This window comes from Phoxinus phoxinus (genome assembly GCF_949152265.1).
Source record: "Phoxinus phoxinus genome assembly, chromosome: 2".
NCBI lineage: Eukaryota > Metazoa > Chordata > Actinopteri > Cypriniformes > Leuciscidae > Phoxinus > Phoxinus phoxinus.
In genome coordinates, this window is record NC_136877.1 from 21,101,069 (window position 1) to 21,124,790 (window position 23,722).

At 39.8% G+C, this 23,722-nt stretch overlaps 1 protein-coding gene across 4 annotated transcripts in view; it reads right to left on the minus strand.

Annotated features, from left to right (window-relative positions):
• Positions 1 to 1,563: 1,563 nt before the first annotated feature.
• Positions 1,564 to 23,722, minus strand: part of nhsl2 (NHS-like 2) — a 67,647-nt gene continuing 45,488 nt past the window's right edge. Inside the window, exons 1-8 of one of the 4 annotated variants that reach the window (XM_079595025.1) lie at positions 21,716 to 21,754; positions 16,579 to 16,731; positions 11,539 to 11,681; positions 10,871 to 11,060; positions 9,133 to 9,270; positions 6,332 to 8,827; positions 6,068 to 6,215; positions 1,564 to 4,835 (exon numbers count right to left, since the gene is read on the minus strand). In XM_079595025.1, coding sequence (XP_079451151.1) covers positions 4,514 to 4,835; positions 6,068 to 6,215; positions 6,332 to 8,827; positions 9,133 to 9,270; positions 10,871 to 11,060; positions 11,539 to 11,681; positions 16,579 to 16,731; positions 21,716 to 21,743 — 3,618 coding nt within the window. In that variant the 5' untranslated portion in view covers positions 21,744 to 21,754 and the 3' untranslated portion in view covers positions 1,564 to 4,513. Of the gene's footprint in view, positions 4,836 to 6,067; positions 6,216 to 6,331; positions 8,828 to 9,132; positions 9,271 to 10,870; positions 11,061 to 11,538; positions 11,682 to 16,578; positions 16,732 to 21,715; positions 21,755 to 23,722 lie in introns of those variants that run through there. The other 3 variants (XM_079595023.1, XM_079595024.1, XM_079595026.1) reach the window with 3 other exon arrangements.

Sequence of the window (23,722 nt, forward strand, 5' to 3'; positions counted from 1 at the left end):
GTTCTCATCAAAAACTTTTTTTCAGTTATAACAACATTGTTTTAATCATTCTTACTTCTTAAAAGAAAGGAACACTTTTATTTTGCAAGGAAGTATTGCATATTTTTACACTAATACATTAGATTTTCCTATCAAATAAATGCTGTTCTTTTGAACTTTCTAAGAATACTGAAAAAATGTATCCCCGTTTCTACAAAATGATTAAAGTTAGGGTAGGCAATTTTAGAGCGGCTAGCAATAGCAAGCATTGAAAGCATCTCCAAAGCCACTCCTCCTCCAAAACACTTCACGCACAGGAAGATTCAGCAAAACGTCATAAAGAGACGGCGTTAAATTACCTCATGTCTCAAGCACACAACATTAGAATAATAATGAATTAAAAAACTTACAGAGCTCTTACTTGTACCACCTGACTACCGCAGATTTATTTCGGGGTTGATAGTTTGCCATAGAAACGCATAAATCTGATTCGCATAAAAGAGCCCCGGGGGGAACTTTACGAATTGCTGTCTCTAAATTACGGTTATGACATGGCATGAATGTAGCATAAGCTTGTTGTTTTGGTTCAGGAGGAAATGTAAAAGGCTGCTGCTGTTTGTTTGCAGCGCTCGGTGAGTGTCTATCTACAACTCTCTGCATATAATGGAACGCGCTGATGACGCGTGATGCCTGAACGGAAGATATATATGTTGACAGGCAGTCGGACAACCGAATGCTAGACAAACATTTTTTGGTCCTGAGACTTCCACAGACAATATATGTATTTATTTTTTATTACAAAATAAAAAAAAGTGAAAAAATGTCCTACCTTACCTGTAAGCCACACAACTGTTGTCAACATTGATAATAATACTACTAATAATACATATTTCTTGAGTATCAAATCAGCATGTTAGAATGATTTCTGAAGGATCATGTGAGACTGAAGACTGGAGTAATGATGCTGAAAATTCAGCTTTGCATCACAGGAATAAGTTAATTACGTATATACATAATGATTCCATTAAAATATATTTAAATAAAAAACATTATTTTAAATAATAATATTTCACAATATTTCTGCTTTTACTGTATTTGTAATCAAATAAATGCAGCCATCTAGCATAAACCTTACTGACCCCTAAAATTTGAACTGTCGTGTTAGGCTACTCAACATTTAAAAAATGATGTCAGACCCAAATACCTCAGTGACCTTTGTTGTAGGCACACCACGATAGGCTAATGGAGCAGAAGCTTTTCCAGTGCACAGCTAAAAACAGGTGTTTATGGAAGTACCGCGGTGGTTGTGGTTGCTATTGAGGTCAGCGCAGCAGAAGTTTGATAAAGCAGAAACGGAGAGTAAAAAAAATCCCACAAGGGGGCAATATTGCTCAGGTTTCTTATAATGGAAGTCATTACATAAGTTTGTTGTAGAATTACTAATAGAATGTTTTGTGTGCTTCTCAGTTTGGGAGGGAAATCTGATCCAAGAAACAGAAAATCAGTTATGGATAACATTTTTTTTTTAAACGAATGCGTGTATGTCATAGTTTTAAAGAGAAAAAGAACTCCACAACTGCAAAGGACTGTTATGCAAGAAAAATAATTTATTTTAATGATATACCTTTTACCACATAGGCAAGACATACTGCAGCTGATTAAAGATCCCACAGCAACCTTCATTTCTGCTGGAGGGTGAGATCTATAATATGCAAATTTAAAAATGTCTTTCCAAGGAAAAAAAATAACAAAAATATAATTTTCATTGAGGAACCTTCCAATCCTGTCTTTTTTTCTCTTCCCAGAGAACAAGGGCAATCTATAATTTTTAAAGCTTTTCCCATTCAAGCTGGCAATGCATGATGCGGGGAGTTGTCAACTTGCGATGACAAGAATTGATTAAATGTTGTTGGTTTCACTTGACAGCAACCAGATTGTTGTTAACAAACTTGTTCAGGACTCCCTTTTTTTCTCCCTTAGTTGGCACATTTCACTCTGTACACCAAAATGTGATTCAGAATGAACCCCTATCGGTTATGCGAGGAAAAGGGAGATGAGCAGAAAATGGTTTGAGTGAAGTCAGTGAAACTCTAGAGAGAAATTTGTCACTTTTTCATGTCAGTTTGTCAAACGCTACTAATGTGATTATAATAAAAGTATGTCTCTCAAATGGATACTTGTCTCCCCTCCATGGGATTTACATTAGTGATGCAGAGGGCTTCTAACGGTCCACTAAGCAAGGTACATTTCTCTATTTTGTTTTGCCCCTTCTCCTTCCACTGTTCCTCCCTCTCTCCTCTGCGTGTACCTGTGAGAGTACTGTTGACATTGATAGGGTTAAGCACAGAGTACACAAGAGTAGTGATAAATATCATAGTAGTAAATCCTAAAAAGAGTAAAAGAAACTCTGCATACTTCTACGGAAGTGCAATACCAAGGCATTTAAAAACACAGAGGCTTCACGCCAGAGTACAAGGCAAATAAACACTGGTTGTCTGACTTTTTTTCATTCACTAAATATTTAAAACATGTGTCACACACTATTTTAATGTGGTGGTATTCTGTCTCTTTTTTCACGTTATGCTTTTCATATTGTCGGAATACCTGAACGACTAGTCTGAGAAGATGAATATCAAGAGTTAGAACAGATTTTTGCCAAGCACTTCCTCTCCTGGACTGCTGAGGGCGCTCTGGCTCAATAGCACCAGGTTTCTGTCCATTGTCTGATTGGGAGCCAGAAGAACAGTCCCATGAGGAAGGGGAGCTTCATACGGAATGGTAAGAAGAAGCAGTCTCTGAAGTTTCAGTCTCTGCGGCTGCCTGTTGTAGATCCTCGGTCTGCAGTAGTCTCCAAAATTCCCTTAAAGGATGGTGGTCAGTTACCATAGATGACCTACTCGAGTAAATTACCACAAGTGAACAAAGTCTGCAAAGTTTTTGTGCATTCAAACATCGATCTACAATCCGGTCTTGCAGTTGCATGGAGGGCAACCATTAAAAAAGTATTTTCTACTATGTTCTTTTTGGTCAAAAATTTAATCTAAACAAAGTGTTGAGCTCTGCCGCACCCTTTCTTAACATTCACAGGCGTTTACTGCCAGTGCAGACAGAAGGGCAGGTTTGATTCAGCTTTGATGCATAGTCTGAAATGGACATAAAGTGAGAAGCTTTGCACTTGGGTTTGAATGAGATCCTGTCTTGTGACATGATCTGGAATTATGGTATTTAGAGCTGTCTAATTTTCTGGGAGGGGAAAAATGTGCGGGCAAGAATGAGAGATGTATGAATCCTGTCATCTTTTACCGTCCATAGGCCTTAGCAAATCTCGTCCCTGATGCTCTGTGTGTTGACGAGTAAAATCTCTGTGAAGAGATTATACACTTTGACCAGTAGCCATGATGGGTTTGAGTTGCAAAGAAACCCCTGAGAGATTTGACACAATGTATGGCCAGCACCAAACCAATGACTCTGTGGTAACGCTTACTTGCCCCTCTTCTATAGCCTAGTGTCTTCTCCTTTGTCTCCCACTTCCTGTGTTATTCCCTCATTTTGTACCGTCCACAAATGTTCTTTTCTAAACATTTTGTCTTGTAAAACTTAAAACATAAAACTTGTGTGTTTTGTCTATGTCAATTTTGATTTGTTGTATGTTGGGCACAATCACAGCTATATGCTGTCTGTTTACACTTCTGGTAGTGTGGGAAGATCATTAGATGTGGGTTCGTGTGTATTGCATGACGATGGTTCAATATGAGCACTTCAATCCATTGTGTGCTGTGAGCTTATAAAATAATAGGCAGTTTCCCAAGAATTGTCACAGATATGGACAGCTTTGTGTCCCTTGCGTCTTTGATCAAGCAGTTACATTTTCATATATATATATATTTATATTTATATGTCGTATACATAGTTTTGTACAGATTAAATAAACTCAAGAAGACATTTATATGGCCTTTCATATCTTTTGAAAAAATAACACCGAAATAAGGGAAAATAACAAATATAGCTTTTTGTCATGTAAACTAGTTCCTGTACTGGTGAAAGTGCTTCTTTTTTTAGGGGTACCAGACCTTGCTTGCAACCTCTGTGGAATGTTTCTCTCTCTGTGCGAGTTTGTGCAGTCTTTTAAAACACAACTATCCTACTAAGACACTTTCTAGTCCACCACTGAAATGGGCAGAGCAGGCTTTGGCCACAAATATAGGCTGGGCTCCTAAAATAGGGAACAGTCTTGAAAATGTTTCTTGATGCAGTTTCCATTCAAGAGTTTCATCAGCGCATTCATATTTCCAAAATAGCAGATGTCTACGCCAGAATGTTGTATCAGTGGTGGGTTCAGTTTCCTTTAATACTGACTATACTCCACAACAATCTTACATCATCAGTGTGATCCCCTTGTCTAAAAGCAACAACTCAAACCCACTTCATTTCCTTCAGCATGAGGTCTTTGTAAATTAAACCGTTTAGATGGGCAGTGGAGCACAGGGAAAACCAGCCATATTGATAGCCAGCATGTGGTTCTCGACAAGTGGAATCACTGGTCCTGCTGAGCTGGTTTTGGTGTGTTTGTCACGCTCCCATCTGGTTGTGACTGAGAGAACTCAGTGACTCGTCGTGCCAAGGGGTTTGTGCTCTTCAGCAACTCCATGGCAGAAACTCGGGTCCCGCTGCTGGCTTTGCTGCTCCTCTTCTGAAGAAGAGCCATAAAGTTTTCGTTTCGTGAGCTTGACCTAGGAGTGGTCCCGAGGCCCAGAGTTCGGAGGTCTGTGCTACTGCTTTTCACGGGTGAGACCAGACACTGCCTGCTTCCAAAAGAATCTGTTGGTTCCTTCCGACCTAGAACTTTCCTCTTTGACCTAGGAAAGCCAGAACAATAAAAATGTTTTGTTAAACTTTACACCAGGGTTCCTCAAATCTGGCACTGGAGGGCTACTGCCCTGCAGAGCTTATCTTCAACCCTAATCAAAGACTCATGAGCAAGCTCAATCAAACCAATCAAGGTATTCTGAGTTACTCAAAATTATAGGTAGGCAAGTTTGATCAGGACTTGAACTAATTTCTGCTAGGTAGTGGCCATCCAGGGCCAGATTTGAGGAACCCTAGCTAATTCATTTGATCATAATGAATTCACAGTTTACGATGATATCAAATATGGCTGGGTGATTAATCAAATTGTATTTCAGATTTCAATTTTGGATTCCAACGATTGTGAAAAGATATAATCAAAATTATTTAATACACTAATTGTATCATATAAATATAAATTATGCACCCCGTCCCCTTCCATTTATTGCTGTGCACTTTCGTCCTTCCCAAAAAGGTCAAACTTAACATCCAAATCAGTAATGTATTGTCGCAAAATGCCGTCTATTAAGCCAACGAAAGAGAAATCAATTGAGTACTTGGGCCACCGTCCTGCAGAGTTTAGCTTCAGCCCTAGTAACAACTCTCCTTCCTGTATCTATCTAGTAATCCTGAAAACATTGATTGCCTTGTTCAGGTGTGTTTGATTAGGGTTGGAGCTAAACTCTGCAGGACAGTGGCCCTCCAGGACCGGAGTTGCCTATCCCTGACTTAGAGTATAGGCAGCGTTCTACGTGTGTACCCTGAGACGAAGCAAAACACAAAAGTAAAGTATACTTTGGGCTTCGAGTTTGAGCCTAAGTAGTCAAATACCCACAGAAATATGTCTTGGAAAAAATAGTTTCCAGCAAAACACAGTTATATCATTATATATATATTATTACTGTGAAATAAAATTATTTCCAGATGGGGATAAATAGTACTTTGTAGAAGAAAAAAATAAGAAAACCTAAATAGTCAAAACAGTCTCTCCGAAACATATCCAGTATATAAACTGTAAAAAGTTATTGTTAATTTGTGAATAGGTCTAATAAATCTTTAATTGACAAAGATGATTTAAATTAGAAGGTTTCACAAGATGACTTTTATATTTTAAAAAAATAAGTTGTTACCACTGCACTAGAAGACATACTGTAGCTCCTGGCATCAGGTAACAGACCATAATAACTTTGGTCAGACAGAAATAGTTAAATGAATCAGTGTGAATGTTAAACAAATTCTGTACCTGTGAATGATGGTGAAGAGGTCCTCAGTGGTATGAGTTGTGGATGTGTGGCCAGATACATCGTCGTCTGTTTCCTCTGTAATGTGTAGTTCGGTCTTGTCAACTGCAGAATTGTTCTCTTCCAATATTTCTGTTTCTGCATAAGTTTCTGTGGAGCAGCATTTTTAAAAGAACACAATTGAAACCACAAACGGACTATATCTAAATACAACAGTATTTGTTTAAATTGACATCTTAACTGAAAATGTAAAAAAAAAAAGTAACCTTTTACTGTCTCTGCTGGAGATGTCTCTCTTTCCGTAATTTGTTGAGAACCTGAATCTTTTGAACTATTCACTTCAACTACCACATCATTCTCCTGATTTTCAAAGGTCTCATAACTTTCAGAATATTTATGGTTTCCATGTAAAATTAGCTTTGCAAGATCATCTTGATCTTCATATTTAAGCAAATCTCCCTCAATCTCAGATGCTGATGGACTTGTAGGTGACTGGGAGATGCTATCGGAAAGTAGAGTTTGCCTCTCTGTACCGCCATTGGTCTGGCTACTTGGAGAGGGCAGAAGAAGGACATTGGGTTTTTTGGGCACTGGAGGAGGTACCTTAGGCTTTCTTTTGTCTAATTCTGCTAAACAGGATATTGTCATTCTACTTGGAAGGGTCTTACTTTTGTCCTCTCTCTCTGGGCTACTTGGGGATGGAAGATCTTCCTCAATGGGAATCCCATGCTCCAGGTCAAACTCGGGGAGAGGAGGTACATAGCTGCGGAGTGGCTCTTGAGGGGCTATTGCAGATGTACTGCTGAGTGATGACTGAGATGGTCGTTTAGGTTTGGGCTTTCTTACAACCATATAGATGTTACCCACAGGCATGGGTCGGTCCACAGGGGAAGATGGAGGAGATTCAGGTGCCAGAGGGGAGGATGAGGGAGATTTAAGCATCAAATTCATGGGTCGTTTAGGTAGAGGCGGCTTCATTGCAACAGGTGGCTTTGACTGTTTTGTGTTAGAGGGGGTGATAGGAGGGCTGAGATCTCGAATTTGTTCTTCCTCTATAATGTCAGAAGAGCCATCAGGACTGTCCTCAAGTTCTGAGCGGCTTACTGAACGAAGGCGGATGTTTCGCAAGTCTGTTGTGGTAACCATAGGCAGAGAAGACTGACTGGGGCTAAGTTTACCTGGTTTGTTGGCTGTAGATGTGTCAGAATGGCGTCGGCTGGCTTTAGGCTTGGGTTTGACAGAGGACAAATCCAGATGAGAGTTTGCGGGTAGTTCAAATGAAAGACGTGACCGTGATTTATCCTTTGCAGAAGCTGGGAGGGAAGATTTCCGCTCTGGAATCTTTGGCCGCATCTTGCAGCCAACTGGAGAAGGTCCAGTGATGAGGGTGTTTGATATAGTTGGGGTTGGAGTTTCAGACTGGCTTGAGTAGCCACTGGATGGAGACATGAGACATGGAGGCTTGAAGGGGGATACCTTGGTCTCAGCCTCAATTGAGAGCTGGGATGGAGACGTGGCTCGTGAGGTTGAGGGTGAATTCAGGGATTCTGAGCTGCCCCGCACCTTCATGCACTCAATCACTGTGGTACCTGTGGCTGTGCTTGAACCTGACAGTGACCGGTAGGGATCATTGTTGGACTTCCACTCATTGAGCTGCCAGTGAGGAGGAAATCCAAGCTCTGTTTCCCTGTCAGCAGGCTGAGAAATATCAGAAGATGTCTCCAAACTACTATGGGCTTGATCTGTGTCATCCTCAGGTTTGACAATCAGGAACTCAGGCTGGAATGAATCTTGAATATGGTGATCTCGAGGGATAAAGAGACTCTTGGGTCTGCCATCCCTGAAGCGCCCTTCACTGTGGTAGGAGCCCATTCCTCCAACGTCTGATAGATTTTTCATCAGGGATACACTACGTACTGGAGGCGGTGGCTTTTTCTTAGATTTCTTTAGTGAGATACTGCGTGAGCGGGACCTCAGTCGACTATCTGTGAAAAAGTCTGAACCTGTGGTCACAGAGACGTTATCAGTGCTCATGCTATCCTCTGAGCTATTGCTCGGATATAGCAGGGCATAACTCTCACACTCTGGAACGACAGGGACAGACTCACCTGGGGAACATATATTATCTGCTGAGCAAAATGATCCAGAGTCTGTTGGTGTTGAAAGTGAACGTTCACGGAACCTGAATATATTGGATCGGGCTGATCTCTTCTCCTGCTCACTTTTGGTATTTCCTATGACTGCAGTGGAAGCTGCCCCCTCTGTGTCATTCCGTTTCCCTATGGCAACCCCACTCCCCTGTGTGAACACACTGTATACCCGGTGCCCACATGGTTCCGAGATGGAGGTGAAAGAACTGGAGTGTGACCCTGAGCTCATGGAGAGGCCTGAACTGGTCTGGGAGGGACAGATTAGACCACCTCCTTCACTTCCAGGTGTTAACATTCCAGTTTTAGAAATTGGCTGCTTGGAAGCAGAGCTTGTAACCAAAGCATAGTTGTAGGAGTCATTCCAGGAAGGAGAGAAAGTGGAACCTTTTGGGCCATTCCAGGAGGGGCTTGGGCACATCAGGGTGGCATGATCCATCATTCCTGATGGGGTCTTCGGGGATGGGGGAACACTGTACTCCAGGTCGCTCTGGGTCTTCCGAAGGGGAATATGTTGGCCTGTGTTTTCGGTGGTGGGCTCCAAAGATCTGGGTTGAGAGGATCCAGGGGAACAGGCACCTTGTATTAGATCAACGGCAAGAATTTTGCTGTCACCTAAAGACAAAATAGTTTTAAAAAATAGTTTAAAAAGAGAATTTAGTCCTTCATTCTTAAATAAGTACAATGTTTGTAAAGATTCTGAAAGATGTATTTCAATCAGAACATTGTTAACTAAAAAAAATTACAATCTGTGTGACAGTTTGTCAAAGCTTCTGTGTGGCTGTAACAAACATTAGATTTTAGATTTACAAATTACTCTAGATACAAGTCATTGGTCAGTGCCCATTGTCCTTTTCCTGTTTATTTCTTTTTGCACTCTGAGACCCTGTCAGTAACTTGCCTAACTTCCTGTTAGTCACCTTGGCAGTGCAGCGTGACATCAGGGCCTGCAACCACACTCCTTGGGCGGCGAACGGTTTTTGGGTTGACCGCTGAATCAGTTCTAAAGGGGGCCCGCAGTTCTCTGTGCCGTGCGGAGTGCTTATCAAAGCTCTGGCCTGAGGCAAGATATGAGATACCAGCTGTCAGGCTAACTGACAGTCTTCAGTCAGATAAATTTGAATTTTTATGAATTATTTTTATGACCTTGAAATGGTTGCATAAAAGCTACATTATTCTATACATGTTATGACTGGGCTGAAAAACATTAGCCATGACCGCGTAATCAGACCTGAGTATGCAATGACAAGCATTTTGGTAAATTTATGAAGAAAAAAGTATATTATGGATAAAAGCAATAGCCAACATGAGATAGATGGTTAGCTGGAGACTTGATCATGGTGCCAGATTGATCTGGAGAAATGAAATCAGACAATGGACACTGGATAATACATCAAAACAAGAGCTGGGCATTGACTAAGGACTACCCAATGGAAGATCTATGTAACTTTCTTTCCTTTCTGTGGGATAATACAACACTGATGTGTTTTCAAGAACTGCATTGGACTGGGTGTTTAATAATTTTAAACATCCGGAGTATGAGGGAGTGCTGTGATAAATGGTCCACCATTCTACAATGATGAAAGGAACTGAACATAATGTGCTAATTAAGCCCAGTTCTCACTATGTTCTTTACATGGATACTCCTTTTGTTTCTCAGAAAACAGCTCTCCGAAAACACCCAACGAAACCTCATTTGCTCCCAACACGTGAACTGGCTTCATTCATGAAAATACCAACAAAACATTAAAAAAATCTTTCTTCCTCCATCCCTGTTGCTCCCAAACATTGGCTACAATTCTCTCTCTCACTCATTCACTTTCTGTCTGTCTCTCACTCTATGCAGCTTTTTCTGCACCTCCTAGCTAAGCGAAGGAGGGAGAGCTGCATGTTGCCATGGCAACAGCTACCTGTTCATTATCTTTATCGGGTGAAGAACAGCACCACTTAGGGAATCAGACTCCAGGCTGCCTAAGCACAGCATTATCTGTGTTTATGGATCCAACCAACTCTCCACTGTGTCCAGGCCAGAGAGGGGAACAGGAAGGTAGTCAAGAGGGAGATTTAGAGAGATGGGTGTGGGACAGCTGAGACAGAGAGAGGGAAGGAGAGCGAGAGCACCACTACAACAAGAACTTTAAACAAAACAAAAAATAGGGTGAAAGTTTCAGAAAGGAGCAAATGCTTTAACATTTAAAGTACATATACAATGTGAATGCAAGCAATCTTATCTGATGTGCAAACTCTTAGGAAAGAGAGCATTATAACTAAGAAATGGGGTTGCCTGTGATGATGTTGATGATAATATGATTTGCAAGACCAAAAACATCCAGAACTATTTCAAGTGACCTAGGACTTTCTTATTGGGGATACACTATTGTTCAGTCTGTCATGCTTGAGTTTCTTTCCCAAATTGTACAGAACATCAGCTGTGCACAATTTAAAAAAATCATACTCCATAATATACACTCATTCCATTAAAAAAGCAAACTTTAATACAGCTAATAAAATGGGGAAATGTTTTAAAACATTTAGCAACAAAGTTCTTAACATAACACATCAATGACACCTTCAAACAGGCCGTATTTGTTAGACTCCAAAAATACTTTTAAAACATACAGATATACTCAACATGACGGCATTCCAAGTCACCTTTACCTGTGATCTCAATGGGTACAAGGTGAGCTGGAGTATGTCGGCCCAGGTACCAGCGAGGTTTCTCTGCAACAGCTGGACTCAGTGAGGCATTCCAGCCAAGAAGGGACTTCTCTGAACCGCAGGGGGTCGGGTCCTGCGCCCGAACCCCTAAAGTTGTAGTCTCATCCTCACACACCTGCTTATTTGCAGGCTAAAGAGAGAAATAATTTGTATTTGTAATGAATTAATTAAGTAATTATTCAAATGCTTAACCATTTCTAAATATGGATTTTGAGGTTTATTAAGTATTAAGTATAAATCTATAGCAGAATTGGTAAACCTGGTACTAACGAATGATAATTCATAATTAATTCATATTAATAAATAATTTCCTTTATATTCAAACACTAAATTTGGGATATTATCATTTTTTAGTAAAGGATTTTGCAGGATTTTTAAACTACTGTTTGTTTACGCACTCAAAACCATTGACTCAGAGAAGCCTGTAGCTGTTTCCACTCAGGGGACAAACCACATCTAATTAGATTTGCAAACTTTATACAAAACATTAATGCTTTTTCAGCAAACAAATGAGTTTGTTGGTGGCACACAAGTCAGAATACAGTGACCTCAAAATGCCCAGTAAAACCCTACTTTCATTAGTGTAAGAGCTAAAAAGAAAGCATTACCACAAAAACGAACTCCGTCTTCTTGTTGTTGAGCGAGGAAGGGGATCGGCTGAGAGTGGTTGACGTGTCCTCCGAGCTCTGAGAGGAAGGGTGTCTGAATGTCTGTCCTGTCACTCTGTTATCATACAACTGCTCCTCAAAATCTGAGTAGACACAGATACAACATGCTAGTTTTAAAGGTAGCAGCCAACAGCACTAAGACACACTGAAATCAATTAATGAAATCTCTCTCCCTCTTTGTCAGAAATGCCCTAGGGCTCTTGTAAACAGAATGATTACCATTGCATTCATTCCAAGGACTCCCCTCACAAGACCCCACCCCATTCTTGTAGCCATTTTAATCCCCCAAAACATTCTCTTTCACCCCTCCCACTATATTCTCAAAAACACACACACAAAAACACTGTCCCTCACTTATCCAAGTCTCTATCCTTTACAGATCAGTAACTGTGTACTGGTTTGGCTATACTCGTGAGAGCCGAACTTTCACAAATGTCAAATAGGGCCGACTGGCTTGTGAGAAGTTGTCCTCTACTTGAAAGGTTCATAAATCGGCCAAATCATGTTGTGATTTAAATCAAAAAATGTTGACAGGATTCTGTAAGGGTTAGGTTGAGGGGTCAGGTAAGAGTGAATGTTATCTTTAGTATAAAATGTTAATGTTAGTATAAAAAGCATTCAGTCTATCAATAATAGTCCTCAATAATATGGTCTGTGTGTGTGATTGTGTTTTTGGGGAGGGGGGGAGGGGATTGATCCCTCTTGTTCCGAACTGGGATGCCGCACTCTTAGACTTGGGGTTGCCTAGCAATGGTGGGCTGTCTAAGACAATGGCATACCTCCGGAGTCAACAATAGCCCCAAGCCCCAAGTTTAGCCTCGTGGAGTAGAGTGACTATAGAGTCCTCTTCACATGCTGGGTCAGAGCAGAACAGAGCACACATCTGAAATCCTAAACCTCCACTAAAATGAGAGTGAGACTGCAGCAAAACTACAGCTTACAGCTGTGCATTGCCACATGCACAACTTTTGAATATGTGTTTGGATTTTATTTATCATGCCGAATGAAGAGAGTTCTGTTCCAGGAATGATACTTGACCAGATGGATTTCAAATTGCCACACTAATGAGATACACAGAAAGACAATCCTGCAGTTAGCCTTAGACCTCAAGTTACTCAGGGAAACACTTGTGCTGAATGCACTGCAAAGATTGATGGACATGTAATCTGATGTGTAAAATCCCACGGAATGCAAAGTGAAATATAAAAAAAGAGGGTTGTGTTATGGAATGCGTTATGACTATAGTTTCCTGCAGCTGTAACAAGACCAACTTCTGCAAACACTGGCCAACATGCAAAGAATTCTACACACAAACCACACAGCACATTCCTCTGTAATATACATAACTAATCTCACTTTTCCAAACGCTGTGCTATATTAAAGCAATAACCTTCCCACTGTATCTACACTACCATTCAAGTTTGGGGTAAATAAGATATTTTTTAAACAATACTTTTATTCAGCAAGGATGTATTACATCAATCTAATTGACAGTAAAGACTTTTCAATTGTTTTTAAATCATTTTAAATGAATACTGCTATTTTTTTCCTTTTTATTAATCAAAGAATCAGAAAAAAATATCAGAGTTTCCAAATAATATTAAGCAGCACAACTGTTTTCAACATTGATAATCATAAGAAATATCTCTTGAGTAGCAAATCATCTTATTAGAGTGATTTAACTGTGACACTGAAGACGGCAAAATTGAGTTTGCAAAATAGAAAAAAAAAGTGTGTGTGAAATATTTCACAATATTAGTGTCTTTTTAATCAAATAAATGAAGCCTTGGTGAGCATAAGAGACTTCTTTCAAAAACATGAAAAAAATCTTACAATCCTCTAACTTTTGAACGGTATTGTGATCTTAAATAGTTCAGCAAAGTTAATCATGTTAATTTAAATGCATGCACAATGTTAGATATACAACGGATGCTGGTATGCATTCATGGAAAGTCATACTAAAGCAAGTTCCAACCAAGAGAGAAGAAAGTAAACTAGATAGAGAGTCAGAACTCACCAAAACAGTGGTTGGATCACACAAGCCTCTGTGGAAGGGTAGGCTTCAAAGACCATATCAAAACTTCAAAGATGATGTATGGGAGAGGGTACCAGAAGCAACAGGGAGAATGAGTTTGCGTGTGTGTGTGTGTGAGAAGAGAAGGTATTTCATTCAAACACACCCTCCCCTCCCCTGATCTTGGGCCAGTCAGTAAAACTAATGGGACTCAGAAATCTCCATTCTTATCAGCCAATCAAATGGCTCGCCTAGACAAGATGCCAACCACTCAAGCATGTGTGAGTGGTCATGAATGACCTCAAAGCATAGCCTAACAAGATGCTCACTGAAAACCAACCATTTATTAAATATGGGTCACTCCTTGTCTTGTGTATGCAGTAGAGGAGTGGAAGAGGTCAAGAGCAACAATGCCCCTTTTCTTGTCAATTTGGGCAGTTTGTGTCTGGGCAGTAGCTTAAGCACTATGCCTGATCTCTTCAATGTTGCTGGGCCTCTTAATTTGCAAACATAATATGAGCATGACAGCGAAAGATAACCCTAGTGAAAAAAAGTATACTTTATTGTATTTGAAATATATTCCCTTTTTCAATAGTACATTGCAAATATACTGACAAAAATTGTACTATCTTTAAAAATATTACAAGTATAGCATCATGCTTTTACCTATTTTCACAATACAACTTTTAACATGCTTTAAAATAATTGTACTTTAGGATATTTTAGAAAAATATATTTTAGAAAAATATACTTGAAGTGAAAATTTTATTTATTTTTTAAAATATTATATTGTATATGTATAATAAAATAATGTATATATTTGCACTTTATTAAAAATATATATTTAGGTTTATCTTAACTGTGTGCTGGAAATGATCATTATAATAGTATTTTGTACAAAGTGGACCTTCCCCCCACCCCCCTCTCTCGCTCTCTCTCTCTCCCTCCCTCTCTCTCTTCCACCCACCTAACTTCCTGTCTAGCAACTGTCCCATCCTAATAAAAGGCAAAAACTGTAAAAAAAAAAAAAACTCTTTAAACTAAAAAAAATTATACTATACTTAATAATAATAATACTTTAATATCACTAATCAAGCATGTAATTAGTCCCTACACGGGCATATACTTAAAGTATACTAAGTATACTTGAAGTTGTTCCAATTTAGTACACAAAAGTACACTAAACACACTTAAAGTTATGCTTTACTACAATTTAATCACAACTAAAGTATACTTAGTACACAATTAGTTGAAGTATCCTAAATTAGTCTGGCTGCAATTATAAATAGAGGAGCAACAAAAAAGATCAAAGCAACCAACTATATCAATATACAAATGTATCTTAGGCACATATTCATAGTCAACTAGATAAGCTGCCAATAGCCTTTAGATAAAATGTGACGTACTTTTGCAACTAAGTGACCTTTCCAAAACAAGTCCTGTGTTGTATTACATGTTGTGTGAATTACATTGTTCTGAAAGTTGCAGGAAATAAATATCGTATGCCTGCTACAGACAGTGGGATTTCAGCAATCCAAGATCATTACAAATCACACTGTACGACATGGATGATGGATCTAATAAATTCAATAGGACATGTATGTAGACTGTACGATGATGACAACTATTGAATCGTAGACTACGACACAAGTTTGTATAGAAGAATAAAATGTCATCAGCATGCGCTACTGGTAAACAAATAAAGCAAGATGAATCGCACTTTGGCAATTGTGGTTTTTATGTGAGCTGGAAAAAAAAAGAGTAAGCAAAAGAGGAAGGAGAATATGGACGCGGTCATGGCTAGGGAGAAGAGGCCAACTTGGCGTGACAATTTTGTAAATGGAGGTAAGTAGTTTTAAGTTTTAGCACCATGTCACGTTGATCAATATGCCATTTCATTTTGCAGTTGTATTGGCTATTCAGTAGACATTGGTTGTAGCAGCCAACACACTTTAAGATGATCACTGTCAGAAAATGATTGCAGGCTATCTTTGGTCGGAAGACCGTGACAACGGCCATCTTTGATTCTCTCTCTCTGTACGATGTAGGACCACCGTTTAGAAGCCACGACCACAGAAATCGCCACGATTGGTCATCTTTCGTCTAGGACAGCCCAAAATCGTACAATGTGTACCAGGCATAAGGAAGATATTCTGTCAGGCCGTAACCGCCATTGACATTGAGGGGGAGACGTTTCCCTCAATATTCAGATATTCAGACATTTAAGTTGTTCAGACATTGACTATTCAATGTCTGAATAGTCAATCGACGGGTTTCTTAGTCTTAAACTTTTCTTGCTCCCCTCAGTCTTCACATTTGGCTACATCCTTAAATGGCAGACAGGCATATGCAATAGCAAATTGCTGTTTATGCACATAGCACAGTGCCACACATTCATAAACACTGACCACCCACTCACTGTTGTTTAACCAACAGCTGCCCAGTCGATCTGATTTTAAACCAGAATAGCATCTCATACCTCACAGAAACATATTAATAGCTGACATCAAACAAGAAAGAGATAAAAGAGGGAAATTCAACCATGTACAGTCACACACACACACAGCGACAGGAGTCAAGAGCATTGACATATTCATTCAGCGAACGAAAAAGCCAAAAGAGAAAGGGAGACTGAGTGTATTCTCTACAAATGGAAATGAATCTAATGGATCATAAGGAAGGACGAAGTATGAGTCAGAAATAGAGGGGGAATGATGGGAGACGAGCGGAGGGAAAACATGAGGATGCTCGGAGGAAAAGAAAAACAAATAGTGCCTCTCTTACACGCACTGGGAAACACAGAATGGGAATGGATGTGGAAGATATTCGCAGACAGCACGCATGCAAGGAAAAGCAAAACACACACCCACAAAAAGAAAACGAAAACACACAGGCAGATCCAGGCAGGCAGGGACGATCGTGGCACCGAAACACACAGACGAAGCGCCTGCAGCTGACTCTCCTACCTTGAAGCAGACTCTGTAGGTTCAGCTGAGCCTCCTGGTGCAGTTCCTGCACACACTCCGGCCTACTCCACGAGCCGAACACATTCACATGCTGTTGCCATGACGATTGGAAGTGGGCCGTTCGTTTGCTCTCCGAGTCCAAGTTGGTGGCGGCTGGCAGAGAGAGAGACAGAGGGAGGGGAGAAGAACAAGAGATACAGATAGAAGGAGGAAGTGAGAGCAAGAGAAAAGGAGAGAGAGAGAGAGAGAGAGAGAGAGAGAGAGAGAGAGAGAGAGAGAGAGAGAGAGAGAGAGAGAGAGAGAGAGATGCGGAAAGGAGGGAGGGGAGAAAAAAGATACATAAATAAAAACTGATACAATTTGCATATCTTTTTATATATTTGCCTACTACGGCAGCAGAGAGGTGGAGACATCCAACAAAGCAACTGCACACTAGATTTGTGATCCTGTAATCATGACAATTAATTAATTACAAACCTAATATGTTTTTCTGTCTGACAAATTATACTGGAGACCCGACAGAAAGAGCATGCGTTGATAGAGCCAACAATGTTTTTTTCTCTTTTGGTTTATGGTAGTGCAGCAGCATCTGTGGACTTAAGGTCATGAAACTCTAGAGGGCGCAAGCTGATTGGTCCTTACATGCGATCTTCAAGCATTCATACCAGTACCACATGGCAAAAGCTGATTGGCCTCTGCCAACCCTGTATCCAATAAGATTGCTTGCTCAACATTTAAATAGTCTGGTTTATTCTTTACTGTAATGGTGCTTTTCCACTGCATGGCACAGCTCGGTATGGCTCACTTTTGGTTTCCACTGTGTATAGTACCTAGTACCTGGTACTTCTTTTAGTACCACCTCGGTTAAGGTTCCAAGCGAGCCGTACCGATTCTAAAATGTGATGTGTAAACACTGCAGATCACTGATAGGTCAGCGATTACCAGCATCATTGGATTTGCATCATTTGGATCTTGCGCAACTATAACGATCAGTCTATAATCCCACCCACTTTGAAGCAGTACTAAACTGCAGTGGATAAGCAAACCGAGCCAAAGCAAAGCGAACCGATACGTACCGAGCCATACCATGCAGTGGAAAAGCACCATAAGCTAGTCCTGCAGCGTGCCATCAGAGTTCCTCTGAAACCATCCACCTCCCCCAGCTCCACCTGCCTATCTGCTACAGGATTTATGTATGTCTATTTAAGCATCATCATCATATTTTACATGACTACGTACTTGCTCTGAAGCAGCAGCGTAGCAGAACTAGTCTGCAAAGACCAAATACATTCTTGTAATATTCAATAACATGCTACTTGAACTGTGAAACTTATTTTGGTAAACAAAAAAAGAATCAGAATAAGAGATTACATTGTGACTGATAGACATGTCACACAGTAAGGTTTTAATGCAATGGTGAGGGCAAACTGATTCATACATATTTTATACTTTTATAATCATGCATACCAACAACACATCTTTATTTAAAGCTTACTGCCAGAGAGCAGAGAGATAGAAAAAGACACTGATGAAAAAGGACGCTCACTTATCTCCCGAGAGGTTAACCGAGCACACTTAATTACAACTTCAGCACTAGTTCTCCAAGAGTAAATTAATATGCTATTTTTTCCTCTTACGCTACTCTGACTGATCTTCAAAGCATAAAGATTGATGGAATTCAAAGCAAGTCAACATGTTGAGCATCAGGACAAACAGAAGGGGCTGTATACACACACCGAAAAAAATGGTGTATAAACAATTTTTACTCAAAAATGGCTAGTAAACCTCACAATGAATTACAAAGAAATGGCAAGTAAAAAATTCTATTAAAATATGAACAATTTGTATAAAGACTGCAATAGTGTTTTCTTGCAAACCATACTCCAATAATGTTTTTAATGTTGTTGTTTGTTTTTTCATTTACATAGATTTTTTACGGTGTAGGAGGGCTGTGTAGGAATGAGAAAATAAGAAAGGTGAAAGACTAGTTAGCCTGGGCTGATGTTCTAGAAGTCAAGAAGTCATTGAGGGTAAGTCTTCTGTCTGGAACACACAACACTTTTAAGATACAAATCTAGGTTCAGCCAACCTTGATTTTGATTTACATTTGATTTTAGGCTATCTGTTAAATACAATCAATCCACAGACAAAAACAAGAAAAAAACAACTGACTCCTAATTACTTCCGTAGTGGTGCAACCGCAGTAAGATTAAGGAAACAATCTCATGTCAAAGGTGTAAAATCTTTCCATGTTTCCATTTCCTGCTGCAGCATCTGAACTCCCCTGTACTCAGTCACATGCATGCTACGCTTAATTAGCCCAATGTTCTCACCTTCATTAGCGGACGATTAACGTGCATGAGCTGAATCTTTGAACTACAGGACATTAAACATGGCATGATGTCTCTACATGACTACTCTAATGACAGATGCTATGTTTTTTGAGAAACTACTTGGCTTTTTCACATGCAGAAATAGCATGTCATGCAGGCCAAAATGATCACGCTGTGCAGATTTAAAGCATATTCTGTATATTTTGGTTATACTAGGCCTGCCTCCAGAAACTCTAAATAATGTATTTGTTTCTCATGTTTGTTTGCTCTTCTAAGTGGCATATCCAGCTAAAAGAAGACAACGGCCAAGATAAACAAAGAGAAACGACCAGGCTGCTGCTGTTACCCACTTCAACATTTATAGGCATTTTGTCTCAACTCTTCTCATTGTGCAGAATGTATCCGGAGGATATTTGTCAGACTTGTATGCTGGTACAACATCACATAAACAGCACATAAAGTGCCGAAAGTTGAGAAGACTTTGTAACTAAAGGCTTGCAAACCCCGAGGAGAAAAAAATACTCAGTAATCTCACATACAGTATTGGCTTCATCTAGGGTTTCAGAGGAGATCTCAACAATGACTCAAACTGTGCTCAGACCTGCCAAATTTAGCTGCAGACAAAATATTCTAAATAGTTTGTTGTTCCAAACCCATAAGTATTTCATTCATTGTCGAAGCCCCTTTTTATTCAGATGTTCTCATTATTTTATCCCAAGCTTGACTGGGCTCTTTAACTACCCACGTGTGTTTAGAAACATGATGATAGAAGCGTGCACATATCCAATATGAGTAAAGAATACACTTGTAAAAGGGTGTTAGTGTCCCTCACCAACCCGTATCGGCTCGCACAATTTTTCACATATACACACATATCAAATTGTGGTTTTGCTCTGTGATCGTACAGAGAGTGCTGCCAAAAGCAATTACTCTCACAGGATAATTGTAGTGGCATGAATCCCAATCCAAACTCTCTCTCTACCTTCACCCAATCTTTCCCTCTTTTCTTTCACTGATGTGTGAGATTGAAGCCTTTCCACACCGTCAAGCAGGACTAGAGCCCTTGATGGATTTTTTACTGAGTGCACATTGAGAATGCACATAGCAGCACCGAACGTGAGGCGATAGTGATCTAAAAATGTCCGACGGAGTTAAGGGAAGGTTCATGACAACATCGCCACCACACATTGGACAAGCACCAATAAGAAGCTGTGAAACACTGCAGTGAATGAAGGTGATTTACACCAGCAGATGGTGTGTACGAGACAAATGCAATCTCAGTCCTCAAAGTGATCGTATAAAACAGACGCTCAATTAATTAAATCGATCAGCAAATGATGAAAACACTAACATCCGCTCTCAGCTGCCACATCCGCACAGAAACATTCGGCTGAGGTTTGGGAACTACGATGCAAGTGTGAAATCAACACATAAAGCATAAGCCAGGCTCACGTCCAACAGTACATGGACACAGCTCATATTTATGGAAATGTGTCTCTCTGTTGTCTTTCTCTCCAAGGTAACTGTATGTACAGTGTGATGGAGAAGCTGTGAGCACAGACAGAGTGAAACATTCTTATATTGGATCTCTATATCTTTCCACTACATTTGAAGACAAAGCTCTCTTTTCTTTCCTCTGTTGATGCATTTTCTCCTGAAATAGGAAGATGGGCAAGACATATCAAAGCTACACTTGGCAGCTTGTATATCTGGGACGAATGCAATTAAGACACTTTCAAAATGAATTTCAGCCACTTCATTCTTAGTCCAAATAACGAAATTCACGAAAGAGTTCACGCCACTGACGACACACAAACAAACCATGATTTGCTACTTGTTATTGCTACAGAAGGTGGTATTTACAATTTAAAGGGAGAGACATTCTTATATAGAGAGTGATCTATTGAGCAAAAATGTACAAGTAATCAAATTTTCTGTCTGTCCTCCCAGAGGAGAAAGGGCCCATTCACACATGTTTAAAACACACACACACACACACACACACACACACACACACACACACACACACACACACACACACACACACACACACACACACACACACACACACACACACACACACACACACACACACACACACACACACACACACACACACACACACACACACACACACACTTTTTGTATGGCCCCAAAGACTTAAAATTTGAAATGCTTATTTATATCTGCTAAAATCATTATAAAGTTACTTTTTTTTAGCTCAAAGCCCATGTGTCATTAGGGTCTGGGTCATAGATGTAGAATAGAATAGATGGATGAATGGATGGATGGATGTAGAATAGGATATATGCAGAATAAAATAGGATGGATGGATGTAGAATAGAATGGATGGATGAATGGATGGATGGATGTAGAATAGGATATATGCAGAATAAAATAGGATGGATGGATGTAGAATAGAATGGATGGATGTACAAGAAAATAGGATGGATGGATCCTGTAGAATAGAATTGGATGGATGGATGGATGTAGAATAGGATGGATGCAGAATAGAATAGGATGGATGGATCCTGTAGAATATAATTGGATGGATGGATGTAGAATAGGATGGATGCAGAATAGAATAGGATGGATGGATCCTGTAGAATAGAATGGATGGCTGGATAGATGGATGGAGAATAGAATAGGATGGATGGATGGATGTAGAATAGAATGGATGTACAAGAAAATAGGATGGATGGATCCTGTAGAATAGAATTGGATGGATGGATGTAGAATTTGATGGATGGACTCTATTCTCACACACAATAGAGGTATAATATTTCTCATGGCCACAATCTCACCACGCGAGTTAGCACACACAGGTTCCATGACACCTCCTCCATTCCACATGTTTCCCACAGAAACATGGCACTGAGTGTTGTGAGGCTGTGATGTGTTTGCATATGCTGCAGTGTTGCTCCCAGCAGTGCTGACTGTAGTGACTGCCGCTTCCTCTGCACTGCTTCACCCCTCCCCGTCTGTTTCCTCCGGTGCCAGTGAGCGTGTGTGAACGACAAGTGCTGAAAGACAGACTATTAGTGAAAGTGTGTCTATGTGTCAGTATGTCTGATAAACAAACATGCACAAGCTCACACGTTTCCCACAGAGGAAGTGTGCGGAGGAAAGGAAATGTGACCACTGGCCTTCTGGAGTTAATCTTTCCCTGGTCCTCCTCTCATCCTCTCCAATACTCTACCCCTCATTTACCCTTCGGCCTTATCCATCTACTCATGTTCCTCTGAACATAAAGAGTACAAACTATCTTGCAGATGAGTCCCAAATGTGGTTACATTATTCATAAGAGTGAAGATTAGACAGGCATTATAAAATACTTTGACAAGAGGCTACAGCACTGATTGGAGAAGCTGTTTTTCTATGCTTATTGACAGAATAAAATGCAGTGATTCATTTTTATTAGGCCTGACCTTTATTCAAAATGACACATGGCTGCAGTGTGTTTGTGCACAACAAAGAAACAGAACACGAATATAATGATTGTTTTTAAACATTTTTCTAATATAATATAATGAACGTTGACAGTCAATCAGAATCCACCCAACTTTAAAGCATTTAAAGTGGCAGATGACATAACTGCAGCGTATGCTTATTATAAATAGAAGCTTGTCATCCATTGGTATAGCCAATAAAATAGTTCTCATTGTAGTTAGTTACTCTTCTCGTTGCGCACATGCCCTTTACTGCATATACTGTAGCCTACCTATACCTTTATACCTTAAAAGTGCACCATGGAAACTTTGGGTGGGTAAAATTTAACAAAATGTAACAAAATTTGAAGATATATTTTCTATTAAGTGTTTAAAACGGTCCGACTCACTATGGTAAGCCTACAAATAATGAGTAATGTTGGATCGGTTGGATTTTAGGGAAAATTTCAGGTTTACATCTTTCGCCTTTTCATGTTTATATCATGTTCGTAAACAGGAAAAAGAATGTCCAGCTACTATGGCAGCGGATATGCAACTTGCTCACAAACAACATGTTTATCACACGTCTTGTTGGACTTTATCATTGCTATCAATGATCAACAAAAATGATCCATGCAGAAAAGCAGTGTTGAAGCACAACTAATGTTTGTTTGTTTTTTTAAAGTAACTTGCAATTTTATGTTTCAACCACATATGGCAATAGAGAGGTCAAAAGTTCCAAAGTGCACCTTCTAGCTGCCTGGAATAAAAGAAAATATTTGGTCACATTTTATATTAGGTGTCTTTGTACTATGTACTTACTTACATAAAAAAATAAGTTAGGTTCAATGTACTTTTTTTCATATTGTAAAACACTGGCAATTTCTGTACTTGAGGCAGGATAGAGTTAAGGGACAGGTTTCGTAGTTTGGTAAGGTTTACAGGTTGGTTAAAGTGTAAGGGAAAGGGGAAGATAGCACTGAACAGCACTGGAATGAAACACACATGAACAGTACTTCAGTAAACACTGAAAGCATGGTTGGCAAAATACACTGTCCCGAATGATTTCCATGCAGAGTTTGGTTCTAAATGTCTTCACCTTGTAAATAGCCTAAGTAGCTGAATCAGATCACACATGCACTTAAAGTGGGATAATGTGTTTCTCACAGGTCCTCTTCTCAGGGGAAATACATGCTAAACCGAGATGAGAAAATCACTTTAAGCAAAAGGCTGTGTCACTAACAGTAAAAAGAGTTTACAGAACAGACAGTACAAGCTCTGACAGCCTGTGTGAAAGAAGTGGGATATCATCTAAGAAAGCAGATAGCAGGATGAAGCAGATATACGTACGTATACAAGCTGACAAATGTTTGAAAATCCACC